Source organism: Myotis brandtii, unplaced genomic scaffold (genome assembly GCF_000412655.1).
Source record: "Myotis brandtii unplaced genomic scaffold, ASM41265v1 scaffold194, whole genome shotgun sequence".
Taxonomy (NCBI): domain Eukaryota; kingdom Metazoa; phylum Chordata; class Mammalia; order Chiroptera; family Vespertilionidae; genus Myotis; species Myotis brandtii.
In genome coordinates this window covers 249,688-262,125 of record NW_005357232.1, presented here as the reverse complement: position 1 = coordinate 262,125, position 12,438 = coordinate 249,688, and the positions used below count along the sequence as shown (strand labels likewise).

Here is a 12,438-nt window from a genome sequence, read left to right as displayed (position 1 = left end):
CGGCCAGGCATGAGTAAAACCTTTAAAAGTAAAATACATAGTTAGAAAAATACAATAAAATCTGACTCAACAAGAATTATTACAGAGTTGTTATTCTCCTTAAAGAATAATAAGAACATTTCAGTAAATCTTTATTATAATCTTTAGTGGTAGATACTCCTTAGAGAATTCTATAGCTGGTTTTTCCAAAGGTAGTAATAGTCACTGGTTTTCTGAGATACTCACAGGTAGCCTTGAATAATCATGTCATACACAGTGCTTATTAAATTGCCTGAAGTTCTATGGATTATTTCCATAGGCCATTGCAGGGGTACCTAATACATGTTCATTCCGAAAAGGCAGAGATCAAAAAACACTTGTAATCTAAATGGTAACATATAGAGATAGCATTGTTAACACTTCGGTTAATTTATTTCTAATCTTTATTCTGGACCTTAAAAAAGAGATCCAGCATTTATAATTTTGTGTACTCTTTTATTTAACATTATAAACATTTCTTCATGTTATTAAATTAAGTAAGGTGGAATTCTTAGTGACTGCTTAATAGTTAATCAGATAGATGTAGTTAAGTGGATTATAATTTTTGGCCCATGAATAATGATATTCTATACAAATTTGTGAACAAATTTCCTTTTTATGGATTATGTTCCTGGATAAATTTGTAGAAGTAGAATAATGGGTCAAAGGGTAAGAACATTTTTAAAACTTTCTATACATGTACATGGGTATTTGTTTAGCAAACATATTGTGTTATTTACACTCAGCAATAGTGATGAGATTACCCATCCTGTTACATCCTATAGGAGTTATGTTGTAGTGGGGGAATGACTTATTTCAGCAGATTACTCAAAGCACAGTTAAGTTCTGTAACCATCTAGTCGTTTTATGTTGAAAGTTTGATAAGTGCACATCTGTTTACCTTTGGTGTTTCTAAATTTCAAAGGGAAAATGTTAACACATATTAAACATTTATTGGAAAAATTATAATAAAATATACTGTGCTTTATTGGAGACTTTTTTAGTGTCAGTATTTATCTTGCAGTTTCAAATATCAGAACCAAGAAGTAAGGGTTTCAAAAGTGAGCAAGAGAAATGGCCTGTATTAAAAAGAAAGAGAAATTTACCAACTGTATTCTAATATTGCTCTTACTTACTGCTCCCTCTGTGTATCTCTAGTCTGTCAAATTTAAAAGAATCTTGAAAATGACAAGTATATTGCAAATATAAGGGGAGGTTTTATTTTAGGTACTCTAATAATTTGTTACCGACTTTGTCAGGATCTAATTGATTTGAAGTATGGGGAGAGCTGCTATAGCAGAGCCAGGTTGAATTAATACTTATCTAAGCACTACTGTGTTGGACATTTTCCGTCTTTGTAGCAGTTATGTCAGATAGGCATTGTTTTGATCAGTGGTTCTAACACTTTAGCATGCATAAAAAATCACTAGAAAGACTTCTTAAAACATTAATTGTTGGGGCCCAACCCCAGAGTTCCTGATTCAGTAGATCTGGGGTAGGGCCCAAGTATTTGTATTTTTACCAGTTTCCAGATGATACTGATGCTGCCTTATGAATTTCTTATAAGAATTTCTATTAACCTTTTGTTCTAGGAAAGAGAGAAGTTACGTGAAGAAAAGCGAAAATATATAGAACACTTAAAACAGTGGAATAAACCTAGAGAAGATATGGAATGTGATGATCTTAAGGTATAAGTATGTTATGTGATGTTTCACACACCCATGTTCTTTGTGCCCTATGTGGCTTTGTTGATGAAATATTTCTTTCTTATTAATAATGGCCTCTTTATATTTAACTGAGAGGAAATAGTTGAGCAAATGCTATATTTAGAGTTTCAAGGTAGCATTTCCTAACAAGCTTTGATAATGATTTTTTTAAAATATATTTTTATTTATTTTAAAGAGGAAGGGAATGAGAGAGAGAGAGAGAGAGAGAGAGAGAGAGAAACATCAATTATGAGAGAAATCATTGATAGGCTGCCTCCTGCACACCCCCTTCTGGGGATTGAGCCCGCAACCTGGGCATGTGCCCTGACCAGGAATCTAACCGTGACCTCCTGGTTCATAGGTTGGCACTCAACCACTGAGCCACACTGGCTGGGCAATAATGATTTTTATCCTGCAGAATAATTGGTCAATCATGTGATACTTGATAATCTAATAACCAGTGGGACCAGGCATACATTTTTAGCTTGATTGCTAGATAAAGAATTCTTCCATGCCCTGGCCAGGTGGCTCAGTTGGTTGGAGCATCATCCTGTACACCAGAGGGTTGCAAGTTTGATCCCCAGTCACGGTGCCTATGGGAGGCAATCAATCTATCTGATCGATGTTTCTCATTTTGATTTTTCTCTCTTCCCCCACCCCCATTCCTCTCTCTTTAAAATCAATGAAAGTATATCCTCAGGGGAGGATTAAAAAAAATTATTTCTGTCTCCAGAAATGATCACAATATTCAAACCAAGCTCATTCAGCTCAGTGTATAAGAAAACATTTCTAAGTCAGTAGGTGGCAGATTAATTCTGTTCCATATCTTAAGGAGATCCCATATTGAAGATAATACTGATACAACTGTCTTGACCTCAGAATCTAGGTTAAAAGTTCCTCTTAACTAGAAAATGTAGTCAGAAATACACTTCAACCTAAAGTTATGTTCTTAATTTGGTGAAGGAAAAAATACTTAGAAACTGGTTTAGTAAAGTTGGAATAAGGCCAGAACATCTGTAATTTTAAAAGTTCTAAAGGTGATTGTTGAAAACATTCAGGGTTGAGAACCACTAGTTACATGAAATAATTCTTATTTGGTAAAGAGTATATCATATCTACTTTTTACAACTTCCTACACTTGATTCAAATAGTTACATAAATTGTTTAATCTTGCAGGAACTTCCAGAACCAACTCCAGTGAAAACTAGACTACCTCCTGAAATCTTTGGTGATGCTCTGATGGTATTAGAGTTCCTTAATGCATTTGGGGAACTTTTTGATCTTCAAGATGAATTTCCTGAGGGAGTAACCCTAGGCAAGTGCTTTTGTTGTGTTATAGTTCACCCTAAAATTAGTGGCTTTAAAGAACAAATTATTATCTCTCAAGTTCTGTGGAATCAGTGGACCTACCTCTCTAGTCCTCTCTAGTTACTGTCAGACAGTGGCTGGAAATGGAATCATCTCAAGGCTTACCTGGCTACATGTTCAAGATGGCTTCTTTACATGCATGTTTGGTGCCTTGGCACTCCTCCACATGCATCCCACTCCATCAGAGTAGCCTATACTTCTTATGTGTCAACTGAGGGCTCCAAGAGTCAGGACACAGAAACTGCCAGCCTTCTTAAATTCGAGGCCTGGAACTGGCAAGCCCTATTTCTGCCCTATTCCATTGGTCAGGCCTGCTGGTATTCAAGGGGGTGAAAGAATAGACTTCACTTCTTGAGAGTGGCTTGGTAAGTAAGTGCAAGGAAGGAAGAAATTGACATCAGTCATATTTGAAAACAAGTTGATGCCTACCTTTAATTTGTGATTCTGCTTTGCCTCTGTACTTACATTCTTTAATTTGTATGAACTTCATTTTTAAGAGCTAACTTACTATGATTAGAGCTTTGGCTCCTATTTTGGATCTTCTCCTGTGAAATGGTAAAATAATGTCTTAAGATCCAACTAAAGACCTCAAAGACAGAATTATAACGTCACTCTTATTTCAATAAGAGTGTATTCTCCACGAGGGCCTTTACATTCCCTAAATTTCTCTTTCTGAGCTAGGTGAGGTATGAGTCATTGTTACAGGACTAAATAATGCTGGTTTAGGTAAGATGAATTTGATGAGAGACATTTATGACTTGGATTTGATACTAGGGTTACACCTAATCTTGATTACCTCTCCTTTGCACTATTTGGTAAAAGTAATGTCCCACATAGCTCTTAAGAACAGTGGGGCAACAATAACAAATCTTTACATTGTTATTCAAATTAGAGTAAAATCATAATTTTAAAGATGTATCTTAATTTACACCTCAAGTTTAAACTTAGGTGAAATATTGTATTGATCTACTGAGTCTAATTTGGCTTTCTTGAATGTGGTGATTTGGGCTTATGATTTTATTGGAATTTATAATAATCATTATAATTGGGGGTTTTTATTTTACCATAGATAATGCTTGGCTCTACTTTGATAAATGGGCATTTTAAAAATAGTTACATAGGCTATTGTTGATTGAAATGTTTATTATTCCATTGGAGTTGATTTTTTTCAGTACATGAACAGAACTTTAAATTGATTTTAAACATTTTATTCACAGAAGTGTTAGAGGAAGCTCTTGTAGGAAATGACAGTGAAGGCCCACTATGTGAATTGCTTTTTTTCTTCCTGACTGCCATCTTCCAGGCGATAGCTGAAGAAGAAGAGGAAGTTGCCAAAGAGCAAATAACTGATGCTGACACCAAAGGTCAGAATTCATATTATTGTTGATTGGTAGTGGCTTTGTAGTGATACTCATTTTTGAAGGTTATTTTAAAATTATCTTGCTTACATAGTTGTTCAAGTTACCAAATTCTTGAGTCATATACTAGGAATGCAATATCAGTTGTTTTATAAAACCTTTCTTTTGATGTATCCTGTGTCTGATGACCTTGAAAATATTTTCTCCCTGATCTATCTTGCTTTTTATTCCATTAGATTCCTCCTATGATATAGTATCATTACAGATTTCATTGACTAGTATCTGTAATTCCAAGAGATTCTGCTAGTTGCACTGTTTTGCCCCACCTAAGGAAATACTTTTACTGTTGTTATTAATACCTTAAATTGAAAATACTACTGCTGATTTCATTTCAGATCTGACAGTTTTAAGATCAGAGTTAAGTAAAATTTAATTTTTTTAATTTCGCTACTTAGTTTGAACTAAAAATCTTGCTCTTTAAATTTTGTGTACCTAAATATCTGGAGTCAATGTGTGGCACATATTAATGTAGGGATAATTCTTGGATAAACCCTTTTTTATTTTTAATATTTTGTTCAGGATTTTCCTCAATCAGAGGAATTGTTAAGCCATATTAAGAGATTGATTTGGCTTCCTAAATAATACTCTCTGTGAACTTTGCCACCTATGAGATTTAGGATCAAAAGCTTTATTAAACAACACTAATGTATTGCATACAAATTCACAATAAGAAATAACTTGGGAGACATCTTGATAGCAGAATCTTGGTACAAAAAGGTAGGAAATTCCTCCATTCAAATAGTATTTCTGGCCTTAGATAATTTGAGCTCATTTTCCTTTATGCTGGTCCTGGGAGCAACAGGATAATGATGAGTATGCATACAATGTTGGTTGCTTTTGGGTTTTATAGCCTGAGTTCAAGTAAAATATATTCTATAGCTTGAGTGCTAATCACCATAGATCCCTTATCAAGGCCATTTTAGCAATGTGGTCCCTGTTGTCATCACAGATAACTTAGTCAATTAAATGAGATTCTACGAAAGGGAAGATAGAAGGGTAAATCCATTTTTAAAACATCTAAAGTTTATCTAAGATGACGTGCACCAATACTAAAGATGGATTATCTAAGACAGACAATGTAGCACATATTCATTCTTGTAGCCATTAGTTGCCTTGATCACCAATAACATAACAGGGTTATTGACCAAGTTCTGACCTTAATACAGGACATAAAACTGTAGTATTTAATTCAGGAATTGAAGCAGATGAAATCCCGATGACAAAAAGTGGGTGACAAGAAAATTTTGTTGGAAAATCCCCTGTGTAAAGGGAAAATATATGTGACTGTTGATATTTGTATTGTCATTATATTTTGTTTTCATGATTTGTTTGATCTGTAATTTCTATAGCTCTACTCCTTTGTAGAGCTGTCTATACATATAAATGTAAGGTCTCTAAATAAGTATTGGCCATTAAATAAAGGTTGTAATGCTCCTTTTGAAAATATTTATTTAAATGTTAGGGAAGGTAAAAAACATACTTGGGCATTTTTCACCTTTCTCTCGCTTCCTTATTATTTTTCATCACATTTTATATAGTTATTTCAGTTTCTATAAGAGCCCTAGATTGTTCCCCCAGGTATCTTTCATTTAGTCCTCCCATTCAGTAACAAAAAAGCCTTTCCGCAGTTTTCCTAAAGCAATGGAATAGTCATATATGGGATTGAATATTCTCTTGCTTCCTCTTTAGCTGGTCTTAATAGTAAGGTATTTTCCTGCTATTTCCAGAAAGGGGGAAATTGGGCAGAAGAGAAAAATATGAATTTATCCTAGTGACGAGAAAACAGGTTCACTGAGATTATTTACTGAAGATTACATAGATAATAAGTGATATAAATATTATATATGCATTATTTCATGTAATCCTCCTTGTCACCCTTGATGAGGTAGATATGATTATTTTCTGCCTTTTACATATAAAGAAACTTAGACTTAAGGAGTTTAATTAATTTGCCTAAAGACACATAGCTAATAAGAAAGTGATGGGATACAAACTCTGGCAATGCTATAAGGGCAAAGAAGATGAAATTTTGAATATTTGTTTCCCTAGCATGGCCATAAATTTATCTGTATTCAAGAAGATCTAATCACTTTGCCCCTCTTCTCTATTATATCAAATCTTGGAAGTTTTTACCAGCAGTTTTTAAAATCTTATATTAAAAATATCTATTCCTCACTTTAATATTACATCATAAACTTGAAAGCCCTTCAGAGCATAGGAATAAGAGTATCCTCCTTATCCTATCTAATAAATCGGGAATATGCTGATTGACCCTCACACCATCACAAAGATGGCAGTGCCCACAGCCAATAAGGAGGGAATATGCTAATTGACTGCCACGCCCTCAAAGATGGCAGCCCCCACAGCCAGAAGATGGCAGCACCCAGTCCCCTCAGTTCCCCAGCCGACAGGGCCAGCCTGAGGCACAGACAAGCCTCAGATATTGGCTGCCCAGCTGCCCAGGGCTGCCTGAGGCTCAGGTAACCAGGCCTGGCCGAGGCTTGCGCTGCCGGCAGCGGCAGCAGCAGAGGTATGATGGGGGCATCGCCTCCCGCCCCTGAGGCTCCCGCACTGTGAGAGGGGGCAGGCCAGGCTGAGGACCACCTCCCCCCTCCAGTGCATGGCTTTTCATGCACCAGGCCTCTAGTATAGAATAGTTTTGTCTGTTGTTTGGTGTTGGAATGTTATGTACATAATTCTAGTTTACTATGATATAAGAGTATCTTTTAGATAGCCATAACACATAAAGTTCAAGTGTAGATTCTCTTGGTATGATGTACCCAGAAGACCAGCTCTAAGCAAATCTTAGAGCAGCGATCGCCAACCGGGGGTCTGCAGACCTCTGGTGGTTCGTGAGGTCCGAAAGGTTGGCAACTGCTTCCTAGAGTGATATTTAAAGTTTCTGGAGAGTACCATTTGGTAAATAAATTGAGTTAAGTAATATTTTACATGCTAATATAACACAATTAAAAGTAAATTGTTATTTTATTGGTTGTCCATTTCCTAAGCCTTTAAATAGTAGGTTGAGTGTATGATTGCTTCAAAGGAAGACAGCCAATACACTTTTACAGCTCACAACTAGGACTGTTGTTAATTTTACAGTGCCTATTAATTTTGTTTATTTGGCTTTAAGTAGAATGGAAATTGAAAAAGTTTTAGGTCTAGTATTTTCCTGGAGAGGAAGAATATAAAGTCTGTGATTCGTGGCTTGGTAAGAAGTTCTGCATATATGTAAAATTTAGTCAGGTAATTTCTCCTGAGTGGTATTGTTTATTCTTAAGTGCCATGAAATTATCAATGATTGTAATCAGACAGGATATCAGAGCTGCCTTTTTCCTTTAGTAAAGGACAGCAGTTCTGTTTTCTAAGGTTTATTTTGTGAGCTTGTGAACTTTGGGAAGGAAATCATATAGTAGAAAGTTAATGAATCACAGAACCAGTTTAGCCTAGGAATTTTCCAAACTAATCCTTCAGGTTGTACAGGGGTTCCTTGGTGCCACTGCAGGAGAGTTGGAAAGATGAATGTGCAGGATTGTCATCTCCATAACCCTACTTTAACAAGGGCATATTTTATCTCTTTTATAATGGACTTCCAAGAAATAATTTGAAAACTGCTGATCTAGACTTACCGCATCCAGAAAAAAGAAACCAATTAAGTAACTTTTCTAAAGACTACATAAAGAAGAACTAGAGACTGACTGCAGAAGCCTAAGACTAGACTATACATGATCTGATTCTGAGTCTGAAGCTGGGTCCACTGTACTGTGACATAGGCTTAAGTTTTGTAAGCTTAAAGTTTTTCATAGTTGACACTTTAATTTTTTGTCATCTCTGTATTACAATTAGAAATAATTATATATGCTCTAAATACATTTGTGCTTGTTGATTTGCTCATTAGTCCTATTTGTAAGCTAAGCACTGTTTTCAAAGCTAAAGCAATTTACTTAGAAAATACAGGAAAATCTTCCTATTGTTTTTTAGATTGGAGAGTTTTCAAAATCAAAGCAAAATTTAAATGTATAGGATAAATCAATGGTTAAGTGACAGCAGTGCTGTCTTTAAACTCTTTTAGCTCTTTTTCTTTGCTGGTTTTGTGATGGTTACAACCTATACTTTGTTATGATTCAATCTTAAGATATTTAAAAAAGATTGGATATCTTCGTCAGCTGGTGTGGCAGAGTGGTTGAAAGCATCAACCTATGAACCAGAAGATCATGGTTCGATTTCCTGTCAGGGCACATGCCCAGGTTGTGGGCTCAATCTCCAGTGTGGGGCATGCAGGAAGCAGCTGATCAATGATTCTCTCTCATCATTGATGTTTCTATCTCACTTTTCCTCTCCCTTCCTCTCTGAATCAGTAAAATATATATTTTTTTTAAAGATTGGATATTTTCAAGTGGATTTTGATTTTCAAAGTAGTATTTTCCAAAGTTATATTGAGTGAATGATTTGTTTTTCATTTTCAAGTGTATTTTACCTTTTTTTGGAAGGTGTATGTGCATGTTGCTGGTAACTTGGAAGTTGTCTTCTCTATGTTAAGTAAGGAAAATATTAATATGTAGTGCATGTCGCAGGATTTAGAGTTTTAGGTGGAGAGTAGGCAGAATATAAATGATGCTTGTACCTAGTGTTGGTTCTTTTGAGGTTTGTGAATATTAAGCTGTTTGCTGTTTCATCATTGTGAAAGGGCATTGTTCCCAAATATTCCAGCTTTGATTTGCACTAGAATAAAGTATTTATTTCCTTAAAGATTTAACAGAGGCTTTGGATGAAGATGCAGACCCCACAAAATCTGCACTGTCTGCAGTTGCATCTTTGGCAGCTGCTTGGCCCCAGTTGCACCAGGGTATGTGTGGGCTTTTTTTTATTGGCTTTTTATTTTTAATTTTATAAAGGTACATTTTACATTGCTGAGGATTTATGGTTTACATCCTAAATGACTATTTTCATTTTTAACTATAGGCTGCAGTTTGAAAAGTTTGGATCTTGATAGCTGCACCCTTTCTGAAATCCTCAGACTGCACATCTTAGCTTCAGGTGCTGATGTAACATCAGCAAATGCAAAGTACAGATATCAAAAACGAGGAGGATTTGATGCTACAGATGATGCCTGTATGGAGCTTCGTTTAAGCAATCCCAGTTTAGTGAAGAAACTGTCAAGCACTTCAGTTTATGATTTGACACCAGGTAAACTTTGCAAGTTGGAATTTGTATAACCTTTCCACTTTCTACTCTCTTATGTCTCTTACACCCAGAAAACTAGCTAATGAGATATTTTAGATGATAAGTAGTTTTAAAAGAGAAAGAGAAAATACAGTCTTTAAAAAAAAAAGTGTTGGGCCCTGACCGGTTTGGCTCAGTGGATAGAGCGTCGGCCTGCGGACTGAAGGGTCCCAGGTTTGATTCTGGTCAAGGGCATGTACCTTGGTTGCGGGCACATCCCCAGTAGAAGGTGTGCAGGAGGCAGCTGATCGATGTTTCTCTCTCATCGATGTTTTTAACTCTCTATCCCTCTCCCTTCCTCTCTGTAAAAAATCAATAAAATATATATTTTTTTTAAAAAAAGTGTTGGAATACCAATAGTGACATATGTTGAAACTACTATTGTTCATATTATCTTTAATTATTTAGGATTTTCTTTTCTCTTTTATATGGGTTTTCTATTTAAATTTTTTTGATTTGTCTACTGAATCTACTAAGTTTAAAAGGATAAGTGAGAATTAGCTTTCATTTTTATTAGTATATCAGAAGTTTAAGCTGTAACTACTAAATTCCAACACTTGCTTGAATAAGTGTTTGAGGTTTGAGAAATAGTATAAAAATTAGTTACTTTTCACTGCCTTTTAAAATAAAAAAATTGTAATATACAAATATATAGAGTTTAATTTTATATGATGAAGAAAACAGAACATAGAGGACTTTAATTCCTACCATTCATATAGTTTTTATAATTTATGCTAGTGTTTCTGAGCGGTCTTTTCAGAGTAGCAATTTACCTATTGCCGTTTTAAAGAAAATTCATGGATTATAATTTAGTTTTGATTTGAACTTTATATATGAGCCTAAAAATTAAAACTTGAAAAATAATTCTTTGTAGTTAGAAGTTTATCCATGCCATAGCCAGTTTGGCTCAGTAGATAGAGCATCTATCCATGGACCAAAGGGTCATGGATTCGATTCTGGTCAAGGTCACATACCTCAGTTTGCAGGCTCTATCACCGGCCCCGACTGGGGCCCCGTATGGGAGACAATCATGTGTCTCTCTTACATCAATGTTTCTCTCTCTGTGTCTCTCCCCCTCCCTTCCACTCTCTCTAAAAAAAAATCAATGGAAAAATATCCTCAGGTCAGGTGAGGATTAAAAAAAATTTTTTGTCATGTCTATTTCACTAGTATATGAGGTAGTCATTAGTATTTGAAATGCCTTATATAGCACATAACTGTTAAATTTGACTCAATGTTGCTTTTTTCTGAAGACATGCCATTTACATGTATGATCTTAAGAGACTTTCCCTTATTCATTCTTAAACATTTTCACATTGCACCACAAATTAAAATTTTTCAAGCATAATTTCTTTTTTGTCATTGATAATACAGAAGTTATTTACCAATTTTTGACAGGAGAAAAAATGAAGATACTTCATGCTCTCTGTGGGAAACTACTGACCCTAGTTTCTACTAGGGATTTTATTGAAGATTATGTTGATATATTACGACAGGCCAAGCAGGAGTTCCGGGAGTTAAAAGCAGAACAACACCGAAAAGAACGGGAAGAAGCAGCTGCTAGGTAAGAGACAATTATTGTCAGTTGTGCCAATGAAAGCTATTTATGTTTTTGCATCTAGAACCATATTTCACATAGGGCTGTAATATGACATTGGCTCACACTGATCTTTTCTGGCTTTACTAAGAGATTATAAATGGATTGCTACATTATTGGTTTTGTGATAACGTTTGCATGACTAATTTGATGATTAATGGCAAGATACTAAAAGTTAAAAACATCTGATAGACTATAATTTTTTTTTTTACTTTCAGAATTCGTAAAAGGAAGGCAGAGAAACTTAAGGAGCAAGAACAAAAAATGAAAGAAAAACAAGAAAAACTGAAGGAAGATGAGCAAAGAAATTCAGCTGCAGATATGTCAATTGGGTATGCTTTGAATTACACTGTTCATCTTGCTATCCATAAAGAATAAAAATCAACACCTTGAACTCTAAAACGCTTTCAGAATTTTTAGAAAACTAATATTCTATAGACACAATAACTGTGTTGTGAGCCTATGAAAGTTACCTAGTATAGACAGCCCTTAGTATATGTGTTATGTGGTTTTTGCTTGTGTGTGTTTTATGTTTATTGTTGAGATTATTACAGATTTCCCTCTTTTTTCCCCCCATTGCCCACCTCCACCTGGTTCCCGCCCCGCCCCAGGCCTTTGCCACCCTAATTGTCTAAGTCCATAGGTAATGCATATATGCATATAAGATCTTTGTTTAATCTCTTCCTACCTCCCCGCCCCCCTCCCTCGGAGAATCGTCAGTCTGTTCCATTTCCGTGCCTCTGATTCTATTTTATTCACCAGTTTATTCTGTTCATTAGATTTCTTATTCGTTTATTTTGATTTTTAGATTCAATTATTGATAGGTATGTATTTGTTATCATTTTGTTGTTCATATTTTTTTTATCATTTTCTTCTTCCTCTTTTTAAAGAATACCCTTCAACATTTCATGTAATACTGGTTTGGTGGTGATGAACTCCTTTAGCTTTTTCTTGTCTGTGAAGCTCTTTATCTGAACTTCAACTCTAAATGATAGCTTTGCTGGGTAGAGTAATCTTGGCTGTAGGTTCTTGCTATTCATCACTTTGAATATTTCTTGCCACTCCCTTCTGGCCTGCATAGTTTCTGTTGAGAAATCAGCTGACAGTT

General features: G+C 35.2%; 1 protein-coding gene across 1 annotated transcript in view; it reads left to right on the top strand.

Annotated features, from left to right (window-relative positions):
• Positions 1-12,438, top strand: part of BAZ1A (bromodomain adjacent to zinc finger domain, 1A) — a 106,474-nt gene that overhangs the window by 56,854 nt on the left and 37,182 nt on the right. Inside the window, 7 exon segments of the mRNA XM_014538620.1 lie at positions 1,611-1,706; positions 2,901-3,039; positions 4,310-4,456; positions 9,261-9,356; positions 9,473-9,697; positions 11,132-11,297; positions 11,549-11,662. Of these exon segments, the coding sequence (XP_014394106.1) occupies positions 1,611-1,706; positions 2,901-3,039; positions 4,310-4,456; positions 9,261-9,356; positions 9,473-9,697; positions 11,132-11,297; positions 11,549-11,662 (983 nt within the window).